General features: G+C 35.5%; 1 protein-coding gene across 1 annotated transcript; it reads left to right on the top strand.

Moving 5' to 3' along the window:
- Positions 1–1,806: 1,806 nt before the first annotated feature.
- Positions 1,807–15,656, top strand: MYA2 (myosin 2). The gene is made up of 39 exons (XM_089622975.1): positions 1,807–2,217; positions 3,063–3,191; positions 3,284–3,427; positions 3,565–3,710; positions 3,793–3,949; positions 4,072–4,130; positions 4,263–4,422; positions 4,606–4,755; positions 4,851–4,987; positions 5,060–5,206; positions 5,336–5,437; positions 5,891–5,948; positions 6,032–6,133; positions 6,882–6,919; positions 7,067–7,193; positions 7,317–7,487; positions 7,574–7,705; positions 7,817–7,926; positions 8,011–8,071; positions 8,531–8,708; positions 8,820–9,025; positions 9,401–9,520; positions 9,932–10,030; positions 10,330–10,542; positions 10,642–10,781; positions 11,097–11,214; positions 11,430–11,474; positions 11,589–11,669; positions 11,771–11,941; positions 12,042–12,197; positions 12,539–12,727; positions 13,272–13,397; positions 13,491–13,561; positions 13,643–13,742; positions 13,862–13,918; positions 14,253–14,309; positions 14,604–14,684; positions 14,774–14,856; positions 15,038–15,656. Exons 1-39 carry the CDS (start codon positions 2,215–2,217, stop codon positions 15,150–15,152), a joined length of 4,539 nt encoding a protein of 1,512 aa, XP_089479101.1. The 5' UTR covers positions 1,807–2,214; the 3' UTR covers positions 15,153–15,656.
- The last annotated feature ends 223 nt before the right edge of the window (positions 15,657–15,879 follow it).

Genomic DNA, 15,879 nt, shown 5'->3' with positions numbered 1-15,879 from the left:
CGAACCACTTGGCCAAGTTGTTTCCCAATCAGGTCCCCCATCTTCGCTGTCCGATACAAACAGGGGACATCATGCAATTGTATCCAACACTCCGACATATGGAAGCTGTCCTCCGAAAATCCTCCTATCCCTGGATCGACGAGGACCAGCAACATTCTATCGAACAACCAAGGGCCCGACTCCAAAATTCTGCTCTTGTCCGCCTGAGATTCGAACTTAAAGCATAAGACATCATGCTCAAGTTCAGAGATTTCTAGCGCACCCCGAGTCTTCCACAAACTCCCCATTATTGTCTTCAGAGCTTTCTTGTTGTAGGGCTTGCTGCAAAGCAACTTACCCACCAACGAGTCCTTCAGCGAGATGGCATTCAGCTCCACCTCATCCTCCCCAATCTGTATCACCTCTTCCTCCTCATCAGTGATACCCAATGAGGACCATTTCTGACAGAATTCTTCCATCAGCCACGAGCAAAAACCTTAACACGCAAGGACAGAACACACCTGACACCCCTAACTACAAAGCAACACGTCCTTCTCAGACCAGTGCTCTCAAAGGAAAGCGACAAAGGCAAGAGTCAGACGAGGCAGAGCAAGGGAAGACTGGCAGTTCTAGAGAGAAAACAGGCTTCTCAAAATATAGTCTTTTTGCCCATTTATTTGTTTGTGAACGATCAACTTCAAATCCCTATTAAGTTTGACTACTTACTCATATTTTTTACATTTTAATATAATAATACTTAATCGATTTAAATCTATTAATTTTAATAAATGACTTTGTTAGGACTTTGTTGAAATTTTGCCTACAAAGTGGTGCATGCTTTTATTATTTGTAATAAACTACTTCTTATTGATTATTCATAATAAAGTGCGAGCAATTTGGAATGAAAGAAGAGTCAAGTCCACAACTTACAAAATATATCTTCTTATAATTAGGAGACGAATACGATTCTACCAAGTCGAAAAGTCCATCCAAAAAATATGTTCAATTACAAAGTTACTAGTCAATTCTCGCCATGCTATAAACACCCAATGCAAATACAATACTCGATAAAAATCCGAAGAATCCACACGAATACAATCTGTTCTCTAACACAAAGAAGTACAATCAAGAACAACTCAAGTGTCAATGATCGAAGAGCACAACACTCTCCAACATTAATCACATAAGGTTATAACAAAGTCCAAAGTACAATAAAAAAGAAATGTAAATCCTCTTAATCACGGTCGTTAGTTTATAATTTTTGTGAAGATTAGTAGTGAATGTCGAGCATCATATCAACTTCTCATCAATGATCCAACACATAATCGACCAAAATTACGTGAGCATAAAAAAAATGTTCAACAACTTCGCTCATTTGGGATCCATCTATAGATTTTTTATAATTATGTTGTAGATACTGTTTATGTCACAAACAACACATTACAAGTGATTCCTCAATTAAAAAGAGGTAATTAGATAATTAGAAAAATTGATTACTGTGTGGTGTGAGACTACGACCGCCAATTCTTTCAAATGGTTAAAAAAACTACGTCGTTTAAGCCGCTTAAAAAAATAGAATAATGTATTTACTGATTCAACTTCCTATTGAGAAAGCCATGTTCATACCGCTTCAAACATTTGAGTTTCAGACAACTTTTTTGAATACGTGTCTTCGGTGACCGCGTCTGAGCTGTCATCTAAAGTTCCGCAATTTGCGTAAATGTCAAAGGGTACTTTCGGTATACTCACTAAATTTTTACGTTATATTTTATATTTCTTTAATAATTTCAGTTTCCTTAATTGAAAAAATCAATTAATGCAAGGCAATACACAATTAAGACTCGAATCAATCAACTACTAGACCAAGAAACGCCATCGAGGTGTGTTTAGTTAACAAAGAAAAAATGAAGATTAACCAAACGAAGCAAAATAAAAATAAATAAAAAAAACAAGCGAAGAGGCGAATCTTATACAGAAAGGAGAAAGAGAAAGAGAGCGGCTTGAATCTCTTCTTCAAGATTTTTTTTTTTTCAAGATTGTTGAAGAGATTCAAAGCTTTTCAGTTCTTGATCAAGTAACAGTTTGTATTTTTTTTTTGCTGTTTGTTAAAAGCGGGATTGAATTCTTGGGGAGTTCAAAATCTTGCGGCGCTGAGTTTAAGAAACCGGTCTGTTCAAGGTTTCGAAGTAGATCCGAGAGGAATCAAAGTTTCTGATCGGATAAATCTCTGCGTCAATGGTATATCTTTCATTCTCATTTCTTGTTCGTGTTTACTGTAAAGACTTGAAATTCGTGGATTGTTTGATATCTGGTTATTGGTTGATCATGACACGATTGTATTTGATCTATTTGCTATATTTTCGCTGTTCTTTATACGTGGTTTACTTCAGATCAAAGGTCGTATTATTTTTATTTTTAAAGGCAATGTTTTTGGAGAGAATTGGATGGTAATTTTATCTCCGCTTTTTGTGGTTTAACATTGTTGACAGTGATTTTCTTCTGAAATTCAGTCAATGCAAACTAATATATATATATATATATATATATATATATATATATATATATATATATATATATAATACTGGCAAATTATTTGGAATTTGTTTTTCGGAAATCATATTTTGGTTGTTTGATCAAATTCAAGGCTTCTGATATTTGTATTAATAATTTTAATTTATGTGCAATTACATTTTGTATTTGGGTTCTAATGTAGAAGTGTTGAATGAAAGACAAAATTTATAAAGTTGATGTAGATGGTATGCACTATGGAAGCTATATTTACTATTTCTAGTTTTTATTGCCATTTTTTTAATGAATGTATTTTGCTCAACTATGGAAATGTGCTGCGATATGTCTGTCATTCTCCTTCTTGGGATATGTTTATACTATCTACTAAGGAACTTAACAGCTAAATTTATCAATTCAGAATAAAAAAAAAAAAATAGCCATCATTTGTGAAATGTTTTAGCTCCTTCTTTTTGCTTTCAGCTTGATTATTGGTTGCATGAGATTTCATTATAAACAAGCAACATTTCTACAAATATTTCCATTTTGTTCAACTCTTATCTGGGTCTGCTTTTCAGGCTGGTGCTTTCAGCCCCATAGTTGGTTCTCTTGTCTGGATAGAGGATCCTGAAGAGGCTTGGTTAGATGGTGAAGTTGTTGGGATTAATGGCGATAACGTGAAAGTCCTCTGCACTTCAGGGAAGACGGTGAGTGTTTTCTGTACATTTGAATTGTACTCGTATCATCTTTTGTTATGATAGAAAGATAATCAAAGGTCTCTTTCATTGGAACATGGCAGGTGGTTGTTAAAGCTTCCAATGTCTACCCTAAAGATTCAGAAGCCCCACCCTGTGGAGTGGATGATATGACAAAGCTGGCTTATTTGCATGAACCCGGAGTCCTAGACAACTTAAAATCGAGATACGACATAAACGAGATATACGTGAGTGCTCGTTGTAAAGAAAAAATTGACCATATTTATTCCATTTTGATTGACTTGGTTGATATCTGGTGAACTCCTTTAAGTTTATCTGCATTTTTCTTATATGGCGAGCCTGATACAAAAAATTGTGTCTTCAGACGTATACAGGGAATATTTTGATTGCTGTCAACCCTTTTATGAGACTACCTCACCTCTATGATAGCCATATGATGGCTCAATATAAAGGTGCTTCTTTTGGCGAGCTTAGTCCACATCCTTTTGCTGTTGCAGATGCTGCTTATAGGTATCTTTTAGCAGTTGTGCTCATAACTGTGAACACTTTTTCCAAAAGAAATTGCATGCAAGATTTATTTTTTCGGTTTCAGACTTATGATGAACGATGGAATAAGTCAATCGATATTGGTGAGTGGGGAAAGTGGGGCTGGTAAAACTGAAAGCACAAAGTTGCTCATGCGTTATCTTGCTTACATGGGAGGGAGAGCTGCATCTGAGGGAAGGTCTGTCGAACAGCAAGTTCTGGAGGTATTAATGTTTCAGTGTTCCATTTATGAACAACCCGACAGTAAAATCCAGTTTGGAAGTAATTTGCTTTCTCGTTTTATTCATAAAATTTGGTATACACTTAATTCTTATCTTTTGTGCAGTCTAATCCTGTTTTAGAAGCATTTGGTAATGCAAAAACCGTCCGAAATAATAATTCAAGGTGATGATCTTGTATCTGGAGTTTTTCATCTGTTTATGGCATTTTGAATTGTAAAGTTCTATGTGTGTGTGCGCTTTTTTTATATTTATTTTAATTTTAGTTTACCCATTTGGTTTTGTTGTTCTGTTGCAGTCGTTTCGGTAAGTTTGTGGAGATTCAGTTTGATCAGAGTGGAAGAATCTCAGGAGCTGCAGTTAGGACTTACTTGCTTGAAAGATCGCGTGTTTGCCAGTTGTCTGATCCTGAAAGAAATTATCACTGTTTCTACATGATTTGTGCTGCACCGCCAGAGGTAATAGTGCATCATCCCGTTTGTGCATCCTGAGATTCCTATCATAATTAACATATATGGTTGTCGCAAAATCGGACAGATATAAGTACCGCTGTGTCTAACCTTTCTCACGTTGTGTTAACTCCTGTTAAAAGAATGTGAAACATCTGAATGCTTACTATTTTCTAAATTTCATTATCGCAGGAAATAAAAAAATATAAGTTGGGGCATCCAAGAACATTTCATTATTTGAATCAAACAAACTGCTATGAGTTGGACGGCGTCGACGATGCTAAGGAATACATTGATACTAGAAGAGCAATGGATATTGTCGGAATCAGCCCTGAAGAGCAGGTAAATTGAGTGAATGGGCTTAAATGGTTTCCAGAAGCTTACGATTAATTTCTGCTTGATATAATGTCTTTGTTTTTCTCATCTTCCCTCTTCAGGAAGCAATATTCCGAGTCGTGGCTAGTATCCTCCACCTTGGAAACATCGAGTTCACAAAAGGGAAGGAAACAGACTCCTCTACGCCAAAAGATGAAAAGTCTTGGTTCCACTTAAGAACAACTGCTGAGCTTCTCATGTAGGTGCATTTTCCATGCTACTAATTTATAAGGGGATATGTACAATCATTGAATCACATATATTTTGCTAGGTGTGACGAGAAAGCTCTTGAAGATTCACTTTGCAAACGTGTAATTGTAACCCGCGATGAAACGATCACAAAGTGGCTAGATCCAGAGGCTGCAGCTCTTAGTAGAGATACTTTGGCTAAAGTCGTGTATTCGAGTTTGTTTGACTGGTAAGTTGTTGGAGAAAACTCGGTGATATGGCCATCTATTTACCAACTTATTCCGTCTTAATTTTCATTGCAATTTTGAATCGTGTTTATTATATAATTTTTTGCGATGTTTCTCTTTGTTTTCTACAGGCTTGTGGATAAGATTAATAATTCAATTGGTCAAGACCCTAATTCGAAGTTCTTGATTGGGGTTCTGGATATATATGGATTCGAGAGTTTCAAGACAAACAGGTGCTAACCGGTATGCCTTTTGTTATCATAATTGTCATAAAACATACCGTAGACCAATAAAAAGTGTTCAGTAGAGTTGCTAACTTTCTTTCGAGGATACTCCTTTCTCAAGCATTTCGTCTATATTATTGGATACATGTCCACAAACCATGTTTATCTCTCTCCGTCGAAAGAATGTTGTTGCACTGTATTCTTAATAGTAAAATATTTTGCTAAACTATTTTTGGATTATTGGCTGTCTTGGTTTAAGGGTCATTACTATCAGATCGTAAAAACTTTGAACTTCAAGGTCAAATTCTAGTCAATATATGCTTTCTACCCCAATGAACTCGTATGATTAAGGTGGATAGTAAAATTAAAGTGATAGATAAAGTGGGTTTGTCGAATTGAACTTACAGATGAGCGGTAACTTGTATGGATGTGAATGACCAAATATATCTTTACTGTTTTCAGTTTTGAGCAATTTTGTATCAACTTGACAAATGAGAAACTTCAGCAACATTTCAATCAGGTTTGTTTTTAAAGAAAACTACCCAAGTTTTATTGTATTCTTGATATTGGTTCTATTTTCTTATATATTATTTTGTCGAACAGCACGTTTTCAAAATGGAACAAGAAGAATACACAAAGGAAGAAATTAATTGGAGCTACATTGAGTTTGTTGATAATCAAGATATCCTTGATCTCGTTGAAAAGGTTTGTCTTGTGTATTGCTTATGATGATTTTCATACTCGTTGAAAAGGTTTGTCTTGTGTAATGCTTATGATAATTTTCATACATTTGACATTTGTCAAATCGCCTAGCCATCTACGTAGAGTAAAGATTTCGGAGATTTCTTTTTAGTGAATCTTGTTTGGCATTGGGCAAGTATGTTTTAGTTTTGTAACTGCTGTTTTTGGGTAAAAAAAAAAAAACTAAAACGGTGCTAGAAGAGATCTCGAGTTCGAAAACCTTCAATAGCCCCTTAATATTTTTTCACAAAAAAATAGCCCCTTAATATTTAGCATTACGCTGGCCGTCAAAAGTTAACACGTTTATGACCGTGTATTCATATTTAGGGTAAACATTTGAAGTTATTGTCGGTCCACCTCTCATAATAAGCATAGCCTTTTGGTAGAATCGACAAACTAACAGTTGCTCCTCTTCTTGCAAATATCAGACTATAGTGTCCTGTAACGTTGGATATATAAGATTGAGATATGTTTGAGTAAGTGAACTTTGTTCTGTAAGAACTCCTGAATTTGCCTAATTATATTTTTAGCTGGGCTTAGTTGGATTTTAACTTTAGCATAGTCCACATCAATGTTGAATAGAAGCATGCTATATCAAATTCAAAGGAAATAAAGTCAAAGAAACATTATCTTCCACCCTTGCTTTGCATCAAGAATTCTGTACTTTGTTTATGTCACTCATCGTTCTCTTTTAAAAATAATTAAATTTCAGAAACCTGGTGGGATTATTGCTCTACTGGATGAAGCCTGGTAAGTTCATTGTCATTGACTACTTTTGGTGTTTTCGATGACGGGTCAATGTTATATTACAACTGGTTTCTCTGTTCTTTTACAACTGGTATCTCCATTCTTATGTCGTGATGCCTGAGTGGTTCTGTTTTCTTTCTTTGTTTTTAGTATGTTCCCAAGATCAACACACGAGACATTTGCCCAAAAGCTATATCAAACATACAAGAATCATAAGCGATTTGCCAAACCAAAACTGTCACGTACTGACTTTACGATTTGCCACTATGCTGGCGATGTAAGTGTAAATTTGTGAATGTCATGTTCTTTTGGGATCTGTAGATTATAGAAACTACTCCTAACAATGTTGAAAATATTTGAGATGAAACTGCACATAATAATAGTTTGATATATTTTTCAGGTTACTTATCAAACTGAATTGTTCTTGGACAAGAACAAAGACTATGTGGTGGCCGAACATCAGGCTCTCTTGAATGCTTCAACATGCCCATTTGTTTCAGGATTGTTTCCATCTTTAGCCGAGGATTCATCCAAAACGTCAAAGTTTTCTTCCATAGGTTCTCGGTTTAAGGTATTTACTACTCTTTCAACTGATAATAACGTTCTATTTAATAGAGTCGTATTGCTTTTGAATTCCTCTTCTCTGTCCCCATTTAGCAACAATTGCAGCAATTGCTTGAAATTCTCAGTTCCACGGAGCCACATTACATTCGCTGTGTTAAGCCAAATAATCTTCTTAAGCCAGCGATCTTTGAGAACAAAAATGTGTTACAGCAACTGCGGTGTGGGGTAAGGGATATTGAAATTTTGTAGCATTCTTTTTCCCAAAAAAATATGAAATATACATTTGTCATTAGATTCTGTCTTTGACCCACCCGCGATATTTATTACCACTTTCAGGGTGTCATGGAGGCAATTAGGATTAGTTGTGCTGGATATCCCACTAGAAAATCCTTTGACGAATTTGCTGACAGATTTAGCCTCCTTGCCCCTGAAGCTTTGAATGGGAGGTACACATTTTCTGTTCCGACATATTTTTGTTTTCAAGACTGCTGTTAGTTCCAGCTGACTTCTTCATTGTATCATTATAACAGTCCCGACGAGGTTACAGCTTGCAAGAATCTTCTGGAAAGTGTGGGACTAGAAGGCTATCAGGTAATTCAGCTGGCAACCATCATTCTCTGGCTCTTAAGTAATATTTTAATAAAAAAAAAACCTCCTAGTCCTTATTGCCAGTGTAGAGTAGCATCACAATAACACTGTTTTTATAAACTTATAGACACTTAATCTTAATCATTTTTTTTTTGGTACCAGAACTGTATTCTCAATCCTATATTGCCATCTATCATGCAATAAAGATTCTTTTTCTATTATTATCAAAGAATAAAAAAATCTTATAAGTCTTTGATGCAATCCTAGTGACGACTTCAATGACCTTCTCCTTATTTGGCCATTATTGGTCCAGTTTGTAAGGTAACACGATACAGATAGCTTTTTAGAACTCTCCTGTCAGACGATTGAAAAAGAAGTTGTCAAGCCTTTCGCTCGTTGTAATGCCATCAAGGCATGTATACAGAACCATGCTACAGTAATTTTTGTGTGTGTGTTTTTCAGATTGGTAAAACAAAGGTGTTCCTGAGGGCTGGTCAAATGGCTGACCTGGATGCCCGAAGGAGTGAGGTTTTAGGAAGGTCAGCAAGCATTATTCAGAGGAAGGTCCGTTCTTACTTGGCGAAGAGAAGCTTTATTGCCATCCGTCGAGCTGCAATTCAGCTTCAAGCTGTGTGTAGAGGTAATTAGTATATTTCATCTTTTCTTCACGTGGAGCCATATGAACCATCTACTAAGGCTGTAAATAGTTTTTTTAAGTGCTCATAATGAGGTATTGTGGGTGTGATTGTAGGAGAACTTACTCGGAGGGTTTACGAGGGGCGGCGAAAAGAGTCTGCCTCTCTCAGAATCCAGAGAGATTGGCGAATGCATGTGGCTAGAGCAGCTTACAAAAAACTGCATTTCTCCGCCATCTTTATTCAGACGGGCATGCGTGGTATGGCGGCACGAAACGAGCTACGCTTTAGAAGACAGACTAAAGCAGCAATTGTTATTCAGGTAAGAATTTTTACGATCGGGAAGTATATATTACGGGGAGGAACACACTTTTTAATGGCTATGTCCGTCCGAACCACCAAATCCAATCATATTATAGAAAATGATGCATGGAAAACTAGCAGGAAGTACTTTAAAAGTAATTATATTTAGCAATTGCACCCCAAATGTCATATCTTGTCATTGCTTTCACAATTCAGCATGACGTTCAGATCTTTAGCATATGATATAGAATTATGTTGGGGAGTATTTTCTTTATACCAAATTATAACTGAAAAAAAAATACCTATAAACTTTACACCGTATCAGAGTTGTTATTTGAATTTAAATATAAATATATTTATTGAAATGCTGCATATTTTTTGTTCTGGACTGCAGAGCCACTGTCGCAAATTCTTAGCACAAAATAATTATAAGGCTCTCAAGAAAGCAGCGCTTACAACGCAATGTGCCTGGAGAGGAAAAGTGGCTCGTGCAGAACTACGAAAGCTTAAGATGGTGATTCAATCTTTCTTTGGGTTTCTTATTACTCGTTTTCAGCATATAATCTTCCAAAACACTTGGTGCAAGTGTGTATTCTGCTTGTTTAGTTAATTGTCACTTTAAGACCGCGTGATTGCGTTTGGTCCAGGGGTTTGGGGTTTTCCATTCCTACCGTTGCCCGTATCACAATTTTGATGAAATTTGATTCTTGCCCAGTTATTTTGGTATTAATAAAAACTCCCTGTTTCTAGTTAAAAAAGACGGTTATTATTGTATTCAATGAGTATCTGTTCTGTATTGAAATGTTTAATTTATAACAGTAGAAAGAAAACAAATCTAGAGCTTCCGGTTATTGTTGTCTTCATATAAAAATAGGCGCCTTGGTTATAATTGGATTCATGTACAAAATGTTGCATTAATGTACAGGCTGCGAGAGAAACTGGTGCTCTCCAAGCTGCCAAAAACAAACTAGAAAAGCAAGTTGAAGAATTGACTTGGAGACTACAGCTGGAGAAACGAATGAGGGTATTTTATGACGCTTTAACTGCTTGAGCTTCATCTAGATTTATTAAATTTTATGGTTTTCAGTTAAAAATGAATTATTATGTAGCTTTGGTCTGTTTTTTTTTTCTTTTCGTTGAGTTGATGTATATTTCCACTATGAATTTCTAGTGCTTCTGTGTGGCCGTATCAGTAATTATTATTCGTAACCAGAATGTAGATAGGTGTTGCCAAGCATGCACAAAAATCTATGGGAAATTGTTTTTAGTATATAAAGGAAAAGAGAGCTATTATTTTGTTTCGTGACATTTCTCTACGTGCAGGCTGACCTAGAAGAATCTAAAACACAAGAAAATGAAAAGCTCCAGTCCGCTTTGCAAGAAATGCAGATTCAATTCAAAGAAACTAAAGTAATGCTTGAGAAGGAGCGTGAAGCTGTGAAAAGAGAAGCTGAAAAAATCCCCATCATACAGGAGGTTCCAATTGTTGACAATGCAATGTTGGAGAAACTTAATAGCGAAAATGAAAAGCTCAAGGTGAGATGGTCAGATCTGTAAAGAAAGAAAAAACTAATTTGTTTACAAGGCATGATCACATTTGATGACAATCCTGTTTTTTTTGCAATAAATTTTTAGGCTCTTGTTGGTTCGCTGGAAAAGAAAATAGATGAAACCGAGAAGAAATATGAAGAGGCAAACAAAATTAGTGAAGAAAGGTTGAAGCAAGCATTGGATGCGGAATCTCAAATCATCAAATTAAAGAATGTCATGCAAAGGTATATTGACTGTTTCAATGTCCATAACTTCCAAAAGTTCACTGTTGATATTAAGGGTATTAGAATAATTAGTAAATGGTTAGGGGTCAATATAGAATAATTAGAAGTTAGTCAGCCTTTAAATAACAAGAATCAGTAGAGAAATGGCATCAAAGAGAAATCTGAAAACTATTTAGTCTTTTGTAAGAAATAGAATTCCAATTTGGAGAGCACGGACCTCTCGAATGTCCGATATCTTGTTCCCTTTATATTTAAATTAGTACAGAAATGATCAGTGCGTATCATTCACTGAGAACTCTATATTCTCGTTTGCAGGCTAGAAGAAAAGTTTTCTGACATTCAGTCTGAAAACCAAATTCTTCGCGAGCAGACCTTACTAAAATCACCAGTTAAAAGTGCATCAGGGCATCCACCACCGATTCCATCAACTCCGGTACATATATATATATATATATATATATATTTTTTTTTTTTTTTTTTTTTCGGGGAGAAAAAACTAGTATTTAACTAGTAAATAAAGAGTAACCGGGCTACATTACCAGTGAATTTAAAGAGCAATTGGGTTCTTTCACTTATGCTGTTGATATATAACCGAATTACTCTCTCTCTCTCTCTCTCTCATGTATTTGATTTGATTTTTCTTTTCAGGTTATGGCCAATGGTCACCATGCGAATGAAGACAACAGAGCTATTGTAATTTATCATCTTATCTTTGACCTTTTCTTTTCGTTATAAAGTTCTGCCGTCCTCCCACTTAACCTTTATAAAATTTTCATTTAGAATAATTTTTTTTTTTTTTTTTTTAAGGAACCACAAAGTGTGACTCCAGTGAAGAAGCTCACAGAATCTGATACCAAAGTTAGGAGATCGATTATTGACCGCCAACATGTATGTGCTATAAACTCCGATAACTTTGTTTTATTTTTCTATTGCTGTTGCTGAGTGCGAGTGGATTCTCTCTTAACACTGGATTTTTCCTATTGCTACAGGAAAATGTCGATTCTCTTATAAATTGTGTTATTAAAAACATTGGCTTTAGTCATGGAAAGCCAGTTGCAGCGCTTACCATCTACAAATGTCTTCTTCACTGGAAGTCTTTTGAGGCTGATAGGACCAGTGTGTTTGATCGGCTCATTCAGATGATTGGTTCAGAAATCGAGGTGAAGAAATAAGAGCAACAGTAGATATAGGATAAATCTAATTAATAAAAAAAATAATGGGAGACACACGCACTACTAAATCTATCTTTCCTGGTTTCAGAATCAGGATAACAATGATCACATGGCTTATTGGCTATCAAATACGTCAGCGCTGTTATTCTTAATCCAAAAAAGTCTCAAGGCTGCGGGTTCGAGCAATGCAACTCCACAGCGGAAACTGCCACCAGCAACCTCTCTTTTCGGAAGAATGACGATGGTAAGTTGTTCTTCCCTCTGGTGTTTTCCTTTTGCTAATTCTGAATCAAGTACCTTTTACTCTATTTAAAATTTTATCCATCTTCTAGTTTTATTTTAGTATATACTAACAAAAATCTTAATCTCATTTTCAAATTACCGAGAAGAGAACCATGGAAAATAATTCGGTCTCTTGCAGCTGAAGTATTGCCGGCATCTGGCTTGCTATGTGTTTCTTAATATCTGATTGCACGTGTTTAATTAGTTTCTTTTATATTAGCAAAAGGATGGGTAAAATCTTCTCTCTAGTTCCGTACGTTGTTTCCTTACAATATGGCTGTTTTGTTATTTGTATATAAACAGGGTTTTCGGTCATCCCCATCTTCTGCGAACCTTCCTGCGCCGCCGATAGACATTATTGTTCAAGTGGAAGCAAAATATCCTGCTTTGCTGTTCAAGCAGCAGCTCACTGCCTATGTTGAAAAAATCTATGGAATCATACGAGATAACTTGAAAAAGGAGTTACATCCCTTGCTTTCATCGTGCATTCAGGTTACTAAATATTCCACATTTTAATTATGTTTCTTGTAAAATAATATACTACGGAAAAATTAAGCTTGATAAATCTAATTTTGTATTTGTACTATTTCAATTGTATGAGGTTTACCGGTTCACTTGTTAGAATTTGGTGGTTAAGAATGTCCAAAAATTCATTTTCTTTGTAGGATTGTGTGTTAACTGTAGTATGGTAATCAGAAATTAGAGGTTAGTTTAATTTACATAGTATGAATAAGAGAAGGGGGAAAGGAGGGAAACTTGCACAAAATTTTGAGTGAAAAATTGGGATGATTCCCCTGGTAGAGATCAAGCCTCTCAAAAGCTTGTAATATACTACGTTAATACTGGTTCTCGGCTATGCCGGCTATGCCTTTTTGAATTAATAAAGTCCCGATGTTTCTTTAAAAAAAAAAATATCCTGTATTTTTTCTATTTTCCAGCGGTGAAATATCCAGGTTCCTATCAAATTAATATTCTGTTAGAATTCAGATAGCTATTTTTTTTAATTAAACGTGCAATGGGTCGTAATGATATTCAGGCACCAAGAGCGTCAAAGGGAGTGCTGAGATCTGGGAAGTCCTTTGGGAAAGATTCCCCTTCCAGTCACTGGCAGAGCATTATTGAAGGCCTTAACACTCTCCTTGCAACCTTAAAAGAAAACTTTGTAAGGATCATCGCGCCATTTAGCTAAATTTTGCTTAACATTGCTTCTTTTTAACTTTGTTACTGACATGAAAGATACTCGGTTCATTTGCAGGTGCCACCTATTCTAGTCCAGAAAATCTACACTCAAACATTCTCGTATATAAATGTCCAACTCTTTAATAGGTACCCGAGACTTTCTTTAGGACACACCTCTGACAAATTATGCTAAGTTGACTATAACTGGAATGTGTTGTGCTTTTCTAGTCTTCTTCTACGTCGTGAGTGTTGTACATTCAGCAACGGGGAGTACGTAAAGTCTGGACTAGCGGAGCTGGAACTATGGTGTTGCCAGGCAAAGGACGAGGTGATTTATTTTCTTTATAACTTTTTTAAGTTTTTCTATTGGTCCTCTACATAGCCACTGAACTTCGCATCAACTTAAATTTAATTTTCTTTTATCTGAAACTCTTTCGTTGTTTACAGTATGCCGGTTCGTCTTGGGATGAGCTTAAACACATACGACAGTCAGTTGGATTCTTGGTATTCTCACTGTTCTTTTTCTTATAAGGTTCTATTGGCTATCTAGCCACATGAAATGTTAGAATTTTGAAATAGCCAACGTTTCGTTAATTTTTTGTAAATAGCCACATAAATCTATTTACGCTATAAAAATAACAAAAAATGCAGAGTAAATTTCTAGTAAATATGGTTATTTACGACATATTTCCAACAGTTTTTGGCTATTAACAAAAAATTTACAAAACGTTGGCTAAAACACTTATATCGCTAAATTTTTGTTCTTTCTTATAATGATATTATTTTGGGTACTTTTAAAATCCTATAGCTGATCGTCTTCACAAATCTCAATATGCAGGTTATACATCAAAAGTACAGAATATCCTATGATGAAATCATCCATGATTTGTGCCCTGTGAGTCTCTTTTTCCTCGACATTTTTTTTCTTCTTTTTTCTGTAAGTTCTAGATGAGTGGCAGGGTTCCAGATGAGCTTGGCTTCCTAATTCATCATAAACATGGATCCCCAGCTGAGCAGAGACATGACCAAAATATTTATAGATTATCATATTTCCTTACGAGAAAAATAAATTGTATTGAGAATAAACCAAAGATCCCAAATCATTTTTGTTGGTCTCTTAGTTCTCTTTTACACTGTGTTGACGTCAAAGACCCGTCTCATTAACCGAATCACATTGTCTTGTTCTCAGATTCTCAGTGTCCAGCAACTCTACAGAATATGTACACTTTACTGGGACGACAACTATAACACCCGAAGTGTATCTCCGGATGTAAGTTCGCTTGTTACCATTCATAATATGTTCGGAATTTAATTCAATAAATTAAGAAAGTCTTAGTAACTGCTTGAATCTTTTGACAGGTCATTTCCAGCATGAGAGTACTCATGACTGAGGACTCGAACAATGCTGTCAGCAATTCCTTTTTATTGGACGACAACTCGAGGTCTCGTTTTTTCTTTTTTCTGAATTGTCACAACTGTTAGAAACAAATGAAGGCACATAACATAAATTGAGTCTTGGATTTCATTTGCTTACTCTTTTCAAATGTGATAAAAAAATTTCCTTCTCGTGCTTCGAGATCGGTTTTTCTGATATTGATTTGTTGCTTGGTTCCTTTCGAACAGCATTCCGTTCTCGGTCGATGACCTGTCGACAACACTGCAAACAAAGGAATTCTCGGATGTCAAACCAGCAGCAGAACTCCTCGAGCTTCCGGCCTTTGAATTTTTACTCGACTAAGGTTTAAGAAGCTCATATTTATTTTGCTTGTGCCTTTTCTCTTTTAATTATTTTCTTATAGTAGGCAGTTCAAATTTCTTTTAAAAAACTCATCGGTCGTAAATCCTTTTTTTCTTCTTCAAATCAACCCCGGAAAAGCAAAAAAAGAAAAAGAAAAAGGAAAATTATCCCTCTATATCCAGCCCCGTTGTAAAATGATTTTATTTATTCTTTTTGTTTAAGGATTTCAAAGGGGTAGTTCTATAATTTGAAGGTGTGTATACTTTTTATTTAATTTATTTTTTTGGGTATTGTTTTTGTTCTGCCAATTTTGGGGGGCAGCTGGTGTTTGGTAGGAAGTTCAGGTGCAATTTGTTATGTTAGTTTGGTGGCTGAGAAATTGCTCTCCACTCAAATTTTGTTGTATAAAGAATTACATACATATTATATAAGAACAATGGTTTTGTGAAACTTTTGTATACTTATTCATCAGCAAATGTGGAAATGGAAATGCAAATTTAATTATGTTACATGCTTTTGTGACCAATAATTTTTAGTATTTTATTTGCAAACGTAAGAGGGTGATGTATCAGCCCTCATTCTGTTTATAAATATAACTACTAATGACTTAGAATCAATACTGATTTGAATTATTATTTGGACAGACCATTCAATCTAGATCATAAAACCATCCGTTTTGATCAAACCGCTTAGTAGTACCTCTGTTTTTGTACACAAGCAGCTAATA

This window comes from Urtica dioica, chromosome 8 (genome assembly GCF_054948205.1).
Source record: "Urtica dioica subsp. dioica isolate 48M chromosome 8, U.dioica_male_clone48M_v1_H2, whole genome shotgun sequence".
Taxonomy (NCBI): domain Eukaryota; kingdom Viridiplantae; phylum Streptophyta; class Magnoliopsida; order Rosales; family Urticaceae; genus Urtica; species Urtica dioica.
This window is presented reverse-complemented; position numbering and strand designations above follow the sequence as displayed.